This window comes from Pecten maximus, chromosome 14, assembly GCF_902652985.1.
Source record: "Pecten maximus chromosome 14, xPecMax1.1, whole genome shotgun sequence".
In the NCBI taxonomy this organism is placed as follows: Eukaryota; Metazoa; Mollusca; class Bivalvia; order Pectinida; family Pectinidae; genus Pecten; species Pecten maximus.
The window spans coordinates 28572557-28583031 of NC_047028.1; the positions used below are offsets into that span (position 1 = coordinate 28572557).

Here is a 10475-nt window from a genome sequence, read left to right on the forward strand (position 1 = left end):
ATGGCCTAGCCCTTAAGGCATTTAACATTATGAAGTTTAAAGAAAATCTATTAACAACTGTTTCAGCTATTTCAGGGAAACTGCAGAAGATAGCATTAAGTTAATGAAGGGTTCATAACTCTGTCAAGTGAAGTCAGGCAAAAGTGGCTACCAAACTTGGTTGAGTCTTTAAAGCATTTAACCTATTTATCAAGTTTCAAGAAAAACTATTAAAAAATGTTCGTCATTTCATAGAAACGACTTCGGTTAATGAAGGGGACTATATTTTATTACCAATGACTCCATCCCCTCCCTCAATCGTTCATTTGAAGTTCAAATGTTGTGAAATTTATATCAAATTAAAGTTTGAAGATTTCCCTACCAGAACAATGATGTTATTGGATAGGTTAAATATTATATAACAGCACACCAGTACTTGGAAGATGGTAACCCTGATATTTACAGTGGAATGGGGAGGCCCCCACCTGGGAAATTCCCCTTTTTACACCTGGAACCCTACATCTTTTTATTTATACCAGGAGTGTATATTTTTGATTTTCAAAATCTCAAGACCCTACTATTTATTCTGATATATAGAAAGTACTCATTTCATGTATTATTTCCTTAGGAAATAGCTACAAACCTAAGAAACACATTTTCTTCAGGGACTTGGTTCAGGCAAAACAACAGCTGATTGACTGAATTTGCTGTGCAGGACCTGGCAAAAGTGGCAATCAAACTCGGCCGAGCTCTTAAGCTTTTAAACCTTGTTACCAAGTTTCAAGAAAATCTGTTAACATTTGTTGCAGTAATTGCATGGCAGACTGGCAGACGGCCGTACAAATCCAAATTAATATCTCCTGTTTTGGTGAAAGCGAGGATGTCAAATAAATGAAAAGAACAACAGTATTATCAATACACCAAGAGTTTAATGTAAAATACAAAACAAAGTCACTCAGCCATTTGGCCTATACAATTATCCCATCAACCATATTCATCCATACATAGTCACATGACAACAGTTTCATTCATTCATTACATGTAATACACTTGAAGCACATAATTCCACAAAATAGTTTAAAACTTGCTGTTACATGTATTTGGTCCAAACCAACACCATGTTGGGTAGGTTCTCTTGGAAACCACTACTCAAAGATTCAATATGTTTTAGACTTAATTATAAATATTTCTGCTAGAGAAAAAAAATCATCACAATGATTCCTTTTTTTTTCAAATTTAATACAATATCATGTCATGCCAAGTTATGACAATTTAAGCTCAATATTTGCAAAACAGTACTGCTTCAAGTCTAGGTAGAAAGCAGGCATATTTCAACACAGGAACTTGGCAAATTCTCAACCCACAAATTTGCTGTGTATCAAAATGCGTAAGATTTTCCAATCTTAAATTCAGAACAAACCCCCTATGGCTATCTTAAAGATTGGATATAAGGCCTTTATCAAGAACAAAATTGGCCTATCTATTATTTCTTACACTTTGCTCCCTGTTCTTTGAAATGTTCACATCATGTGGACCCAAAGACCCATGGGTCAGGGAATTTGTGAGCAACCATTTTTCATAGATAAATTTAACAAAAAGTTATCAAATTAAATATTTCATCAAAGTTGATGACTTTTCAAGCACTTATGAAGATGAGTTGTCCATATATACAATACTCCATATGACTAGCCAAAGAAACCATCGCTCTAAAATTCACAGATATGATACCAAATTCTGAAATAATGTCAACAAGATTTTTCTGTGGGTTTCTTGTACATAAATGAGTCTCTGCTAATTTGTCACTCTCTGATTCAGTCTCAATGAAGGAAGCTGTTTTTGACAGAGAAAATTGATGCTTTCCTCCACGAAATTATACATTCAAGAAGCAGCAGCGCAAAATCAATCCTTGTGGCTTTCTGATAGCTTTGCTTTTAGGATTCTGACTTCAGGCTCAAAGCTGTTGTAGTCAAATTTGCCAGTATCATCAAAGAATTCGCCAACACTTTTCGTGAAGTCCATGGAACGAGAAATTTTTGTGGTGCCAGGTTTGACAGAAATCTGGAGATGATACTGGTCATCATATCTGAAAATATATTAAAATAATGACAATGAAATCGAATATCAATAACAGTTAACAAAGACATATAAAAATGTACACCTTATAATAAATCCTACTCTCTTGTCATCGTCCATTACATAAAGTGTAATAATGAACAAGTGTAAAACTTTAACACCTACAAACATTTTCAATTACAAAATGAATTTCATAATTTCGTACTTCATGTCTCAGGCAACAGATTTCTGATCATTTATTGATAAGAATGGAGACTTTATTTTGATTCAGAAGACAGTTCCAAATAATTTGAGAAGTTGAATTTATCCTTGAAATTTCTTGACTTCCATTCACATACGACCTCTACACAAGATAACAAAATCATGAACTTAATCCCTTGAATTTGAAAAATGTCACAAATTTGGAGACCTTCATTATCAATGATTTCATCCTTGATATTTCAAGTGTTGTGTCCATGCACAAAATATGAACTATAACTTATCAATAATGAAACCCTTGAATTTCGAATGTAGAAAATCATGCAACTTAACTTTGATGTAGATTACCGTTCTAAATCATCACCAAATTCAAACGGAATTTGCATTTTTATCAAGACAGTCCCCATTCATTATCCAATGTTGGGTACGTGTCGCCCTTGAGTGAGAAGAGAACTTTGAGGGTATATATATATAGCCAGTGACTTACTTTTTCAGATTAGATGAGAGTTCCCACACATCGTCAGGTTCTAGCCCAGCTTCGTCTTTATCCAACGCCACTAGGAATATACCTTGCTCTATGTACGTTGTGTAAACTGTCAGCACGCCCATCAATACAAAGTATCTGGTACAGTTAAGGTTTGATGTAAAAAAAATATGCCATAGTTTTTTCTTCCCTTTTCCCCTTCAATTTTAGAGTTTGCCATATATTAATAAAATAAGATAAATGGCAAATTATTAGAACCATGCACCCATCAGTGTAAGTGTAGCTTAACTCAAGTCATGTGTGCACATTTTATAAATCAGGAAAAAAAACTTGGTTTACTAACAAATCAAATCATTCTCATGACTATGCCTTAATTTGCTTTCTATTCTTAGGCAGGAATCATTATTTTGTAGAGCAACCAATAAATTTATTTATAAATTGTAAAGTGTCAAATTTACTTTCAAATAAATACATGTTGTCGGTTATTTAACAGGATTCAGTAGACAAGATACTAGGCACTGAAGCTTTGGCCAAAGGGAGACAACTACAACATATATTTTCAGAATTCATTTATTTATTCTTCTTTATCATTTTATTTTAACGGGTTTTACGTCTGCTATTATAATTACAGCCCTGTGGAATTCATAGATGGATGGAACAAAAAGGATACGACAGGACACAGATGATGAGGACGGGTCGAGATTCTGGGAATGGTTTGATGTAATCCCACAGCAGGGCAAAGAATGAGAATCCAACAGCCACAGAGCAGATCAGCAGACGCAGATCAAACAGGGTGTGTGATTCCTTCAGCCTAAAGCCTTCCAGTATAACCTGTCGTAAAATAATCATTACAAGGAATTCAATTCTTCGTTTCTTACAATAATAATTAAAATGTTAAACATTTGAGAAAGTTCTTCTTAACGTTGTATTTAAGTGATGAAGTATGCATAAATTTTACTTTACATTTGATTTCAGATGATATCCACCACAAATATTACAAATTATTTTCGGGACTTGTAATTTAAATGATATCATGCATGCACAAATAATGTTACGGTACATTTTCATTCAAGTAACAATTTTAACAATATACAAGATAAACAAATCTAAATGCTGGTCACTCATTTACATGCTGTGGTCACCTGACCAAATGGTAGTGTTAAAATCCTGTAATACACATATATATGATCTTTGCATTGTAATGAGACGAAACATATAAAGCCATATACCTTCTTTGCTCCGTCGTCTAACGCATTCTTTAAAGCTGCCGTGTCCCACTTGTCAATCTTCACTGGCTTATCGTCCGGTGACCACTGCAACAAACCAACATCTCAGCTCTCAGAAACTAAGATCACGTTTTCAGTGTTCCCTCTGATATTAAGGTGTTCCATGTTTATATATATATATAATTGGCAGTTATTACAATGATACATTGTACATGTGTAACAAAGTTATCTTACACATTCTGAGTATTCTTGGCTATTATATGTCTTTCAAGATATTTATATGAATTAGCCAATTCATCACATGCAATCTTTAAAATTGATAAAACTACATGTATCTTAAAAATTTGTGAAAACTTAATTTGTATATTTAACATATGCATTTAATATTGAGATTAAGATATATACATGCATGAACACATACATAATATTCAACCATTATTCTAAGAGAAGAAATTGTAGCCACATATATACTTGACTGTTACTGTGTCTGACCACATACCATAACTCTTGTGTTGAAATGTGACTTTGATCTTTTTTGTTGTGAGAAATCATATGAACTTTTCACATTTTATTCCAGACTCAAAAAATATATTTCATGAAATGTTTGTCAACAGTAATTATACTGGGGTAACTAACAAAACGTGTACATGCAAAAACAATATGCAAAAGGCCCAGGGGGCCTGCATCGCTCACCTGGATATTTCAGTATAATCATAGCGAAATTCTCTCATTTAATTAACTTAACTTATTATATAACAAATATTTAGCTCCGTTTGGAGCTGCCTCCCCCAACAACGGTTAAAATCACAGGTTAATCAAATCCTGTATTTCTAAAGCAGAGGGAAATTTTGACTGACTACCGACGGAAGATGAACGCTGCACCATGGTGGAAGTTCAACTACAACTTTTTATAAAGATACAGGGATGGCATTATAATAGAAACCTGTGTATTTTTTATCTATTAAAAACCTATGTTATTTCAATATATTGTATATTAAGACTAGTAATTTAGATACTGTTTTGCAACCTTCATTCACAAGCACACAGAGTACAACTTAAGGAAGGGCCTTAATTATTGGGTATGGGGAATAGTACTCGGGTATGAATATACAGTCATTACAATGTATGGATGGGTCATTATGATGGGTATGGCACTAGGGCGCACTATAGTATAATTATATACAGTATAATCAATGTATGGAATTTTATTACATTTTAACCACAGTGAAATATCAAAAATCATTCAATCTATAAAAGTGATGTTTTCACAAGTGAAAAATATTACTTTTTCTGATTGTCCAATTAAAACACTGCTTACAGATGGCAATGGGAGAATTTTAAAGCTGCTCCAGTAGATTTTGATTTAAAAATGTAATAAACAGAATATCTAACAGTATCTTAAGTAATATACTAAATATTTTGATACTGAAATATTAGCCCCACTCATGAAATATATTTGGTATAACTGAAGACACTCTTAGATAATCCTCAGTGTCTATCAATGGGTATGAGGAGGGTAACCAGTGGTACCAATGTATACTGGTTCCCTGATATACCCAATAAAGCCCTTCATTTTGATATAGTGTACCTGGTACCGGTGTCTGTGCCTTATTACAATGCCCCAATGTGGCATTATAACAAAGGTGCATATATACAAGGCACCACAAGCAATACAAACCCCCTAGCAAACCTACTGAAATAACCTGCAGTAAGAAATATATATATATATAAATTGTAACAGTGAACTTTTCCTTGATCTTTGCAATGTAAAACATATTAAGTCATTCAAGGTAATCGCCTATATAGCTACTTGACCATAAATGTACTAATTCACTAGAGAACTGACAAAGATTTTCTATAAATACATCACACAATGTAGTGACAATGACCTTGTTCTTGACCTTAAAAGATGGAGGTGTTCTCATACCTGACCTTTATATAATTAGATGAAGTTTGATTTAAATATACATTAAATAACAATTTAAAGTCGCAAGAGCTAGAACCAATGTCGACAATGATTTTCTATAAATACAACTAGTAACAATACAGTGTCCTTGTTTTTGACCTTGAGTAGGTGCCCTAAAATTAAAACATGAACCTGTTCAACATATTCTCATACTAAGTTTGATTAAATTTTGTTCAAAAATGAAGTCACTAGAGCGCTGACAAAGAATTCTAGAAATAGTAACAGTGACCTTGTCCTTGACCTTTGCACCATCATGTACTCTGAAACATAAATTCATCCGAGGTATTCTCATACTTCACTAAATTTGATTAAAAGTTGCTTGAGCAATGACAATGTACATGGGATGCTATATATACCCTTGGTGACTCAATGTCACCAAAGATGATAAATGTTTTGTCTGAATTCCCAGATCCATTAACAGTATTTCCATCACCAAATTATATATATATAAAGAACCCATAAACATGCGAAGACATTTTAACCACTAACCCCAGGTTCTTCTGACTCTTTCTTCTGTGAAATGAAACAAACAAATGATTATACAAGATTAACATAATAGGGAGTAGACACCATATATATATATATCCATGTTTATTTTGTGCTGGGAATCGTGCAATATTTTCCATCAATTATCAGACAATAATCGATAATTGATTATTGCTTGAAAGAAAGGAAGGCTTAAATACATAACATTTGATATTGCCACAACATGATTTATTTCCAGAATTGATGACTACTGTTACTTTTCAGCTTTTAGTATATACTAACTGGATATATATATACATAGGCCTTCTGATTTAACAGAGTTACTTCCCTTCCTTTCACTCTGTCAGTAAATGGTATATATATAGTGATAGCTTGGTGACATCTGATGGGCCAAGAATGGTATACTACATGTATAGTGGATCATGTTGTCTAAAAACTCTTCACTGACCTTGTGTTTTTGAAAAGCGGCATCACTGTGGTGGATGCATGATGCTCGAGTTCTGACATTATGTTTCAAGCATGAATACTATTACAGTATATATCACATAAGGAATTGGTCATGACAAATATATATTTTGGCTTATTCAACAAAGAAAACAAAACATCAATTTAAAGTAAGCTTGTAATATCATAAAATCACAAAGGATTAGATCAGACTTTGTCAACGACACAAAGACAGTTTAACCGTTTAAAAGCAGAAATATGTTTTTTGCTATTTTTGTGGTCCAGTCTTCAAAAAACATTTTTCTAAAATCGGTGACAAGTTGATTCATCATGATGAAATGAGGAAAGGATAGGTATATGTGGTCCTGTTTTATCTGATGTGTTCTACTTAGTCACTATTCTGCAACCAAATTTCATCCAAAGTCAATCTTGATACGCATGATTATATAATTAACTGGTACAGGTATATTACACAAGGTTTTCTTTTTTAATTTGTATCGTAAAATTACACCTTCTCCAAAGATTTTGATCACACCGAAAATAAACCTTCTAAAATGACATTACTAGTCTCAACAATCAAAAAGCTGGTGGTTGATGTGTATATTATGTCACTACAAATAGGCAGTCAATGAGAAAATACAATTCAAGCATTAAAATCACAGCATATTTTTCAATTTGTTTACTTGAAGATATCCACTGGGATTTTTTAATAAAATTAAAAGTACACAAGACAATTTTTTTGGATTTGACAGATTTGCATGACATTTTCATTTCATCGATATTCCTTAACTTTAATCATTAGAAACTTGTGTATACCTTAATTTATATATAAGCTTACCTCTTAAAATTTTCCATAGGAAAACATTACAAAATTTAAGGAAAATTTCTTAACTTAGATATTCTTTATTAAATCCAATATTTTTTATCAGTATTCTCTGTTATTTTAAGTACCTGTATATATTAAGCAGTTATTAATCAATTCCACTGGGACTGCAGGGATATATATGATTTCAGATTTTTAGCAAATGCAAAACACAATAAAATGTAATTTAATTGAAGAGCACTACATAACATAAGAGACTGCAAACAAATCACACATTATTTAAACTATAGATACCAAGTAATAAACTAATCTTCCGTAAAAGATCCAAAGCAGTTGTTGGACTAAGGCCGGAATGAATGGAAGCGCCTGAAAAAAAAGGGTTTTCTGATTGTGATATTTTAGAACAAATTTATATCAATATAGCAAAAAAAAAAAAAAAAAACATTGCCTATAATTGTATCTCTAATCTTTTGTTGATCATTCATCTATCAATTACTAACTTTATCAATTTGTGAACATCAAAGATGGTCAACGGTCAATGTCAAAAATGTATTATCAAATTAAACTATAAAAGTTCCTTTACCTCGATGATCTGCCAATATAATATAATATTCAGTCTTTTATATCCTAACTTCAGTATTTGATGACTAATCTGGATCAATTGCTTTTGCTAAAGATATGTACATTATACAGATGCAAAAAAAGATCCACCCAGATTTCACAAGAAAGTTTTATTAGGTGCATCCCTTTTGTGTTTTTGAAAGTGCATTGTGTGCTTATTGGGTTGAGCATGGTATAAGCCAAGTCCTTTATTCTCCATATTTATTTGGCTTATAACATTAACTAAGGGGCTCATATATGTAGCTCAGACAGGACCCAGCTTATAAACTCATGACTGTATATATAGGGTACAATTTGTAAAATAAGCGTGCCTTGACAGATGAGCAATACTGCACTAGTAGAGACCCTTTTCATGTGACATCACAGGGTGTGGATTTAGATAAAAATATATGACATATATATAAATTGATATCACCCACATTATCATAGGTGCTTCATCTTCCTCTCTTATTATTGAGCAACGATCCCCTCTGTCAGTGTTGACAATTATAGGGGTCGAGGTTGCGAGGAGACATGATTGAAGTTCATAAAATGATAAGTGGATTTTACAACAAAGAATGCTGCACCTCCATAAAACTGTGGTCCAAGGTGTCCACCAAACAGAGTGCAAGAGGACATTCAAAAAACTGTTTCCACAAGAGCTTTTGACATTATTACTTTTGTAGTAGGATTGGGTTTGTTTGGATTTTAACCTCCGTGACCATCTGTTGGCTAGGCTGCCATGTTGGGTAGTAGCAGGTAGCGCCACCTAGCGTTGGTGACGTAGGGTTTTTCCACTAGTTATATTTAGTAACGAGGTATGTGTAGCCGGTTCGGGTAGTTGGCTACGTGTGTAGCATGGGGAAATACAGACTAGGGGAGGGGCTACTGGGATGCATATATTTTGTTTCGTGGGGTTCTCACCAGTTCTGGCTAAAGTTTTGACCAAGGAACTGGTCAGGTACTGAGACCCTGTGTGGCGCAACATATTCCAGTAAGTTAGTTTAAATTATATCCCTATTTGGCCTGGGTCACTAAATTTATGTTTCTGTGTTAGGTTATCATCGGTATCTGCTGATTCCCAGCTGAAGTTTAGAGAGGAACTGACCTAGAATCACCAGATACCGGCATTTAATGTACTTTTCTAAATTACTGTCGTCTATACTATGTGTCCGTCGTCTATCCCAGTTATGTCCCTTTGTCCGTCGTCTCTGTTTAGGGAAACAACTATAGCCCTAGTTGGGGGTTCTTGTTCCGTGTATGAGAGAGTGCGGTATGCGAGTTACTTGTAATTGTATTGTAGGCCTTGTATTGTTGGGTGTACTGTTTAAATTCCAGTTGTGTAAATAATTATCTAAGTTGAATCTATCAACGTACTTGTTGATTGTCTTTGCCATGTCATGCTGGAGATACATACAGGTGTACAGTATAGCACACACAGAACCCAATCGTAGGACCTGAGGAAAACTATCCACTATACGAAAACTGTTACATTTATAATAATAACTGCTTTTAAAAACAGACTGGATAAATTTTGGGAAAATCAAGACATATATAGTCCACAATTATTGAGTTGAACTGTCAATACTGAACAATATATTACTTCAAATATCACCTGTGAATATTTGATGATTTATGTTTTATATCATGATGTAGTTGTATTGTGTGGTTTTGAGTCCAGTGAAGAGGAATATCTAATCCTGTATTGGAAATAAACTTAACTTGTGGAGGGGAGTGAGGGAGGGCGGGTCGGCAAACTCGCACCAGACTTCAACAGTTCAACATAACAACACGTGAGCTTTTCGTTGTAAAATGTGAAAAAAATGACAGCAACCACATTTCTGTGTTTTTTATGCTTTGAATTACACTGACTACGTATACAGTTAGTATAGTACAGTAAACACAGTCGTCTATATATTTCCCTGTGTTGAATACCGGTTTGTCACATATTGTAATGACATATGGATGGGTTGCCCAAGGTACTTTTAAATGTGTTGCCACCAATTTTCTTAAATATTTAGATAGGCAACACAATTGACTCTGACAGATTAACCGACAAAAATCATCAATATGGATGTTAGCATACCTGTGCCATTTTTTCTGCGTCTGGTGTCTTTACTTGCTTTTCGCAACAGATGCCGAACCAAAAACCGGAAGTACACGTTCTATTAATCTCAATACCAAAATCATTTATAA

General features: G+C 33.7%; 1 protein-coding gene across 5 annotated transcripts; it reads right to left on the minus strand.

Moving 5' to 3' along the window:
- Positions 1-888: 888 nt before the first annotated feature.
- LOC117342123 (probable signal peptidase complex subunit 2) lies at positions 889-10455 on the minus strand. Of its 5 annotated transcripts, XM_033904128.1 has the most exons (7): positions 10366-10389; positions 7974-8045; positions 6416-6439; positions 3964-4047; positions 3405-3565; positions 2738-2872; positions 889-2062 (listed from the first exon to the last, which is right to left on the minus strand). In XM_033904128.1, exons 1-7 carry the CDS (start codon positions 10372-10374, stop codon positions 1879-1881), a joined length of 669 nt encoding a protein of 222 aa, XP_033760019.1. In that variant the 5' UTR covers positions 10375-10389; the 3' UTR covers positions 889-1878. The 5 variants fall into 5 exon arrangements, with proteins under 5 accessions (XP_033760019.1, XP_033760020.1, XP_033760021.1 ...); XM_033904129.1 differs by lacking the exon at positions 7974-8045 and having other exon boundaries at positions 10366-10455; XM_033904130.1 differs by lacking the exon at positions 7974-8045 and having other exon boundaries at positions 10372-10447.
- Positions 10456-10475: the final 20 nt, after the last annotated feature.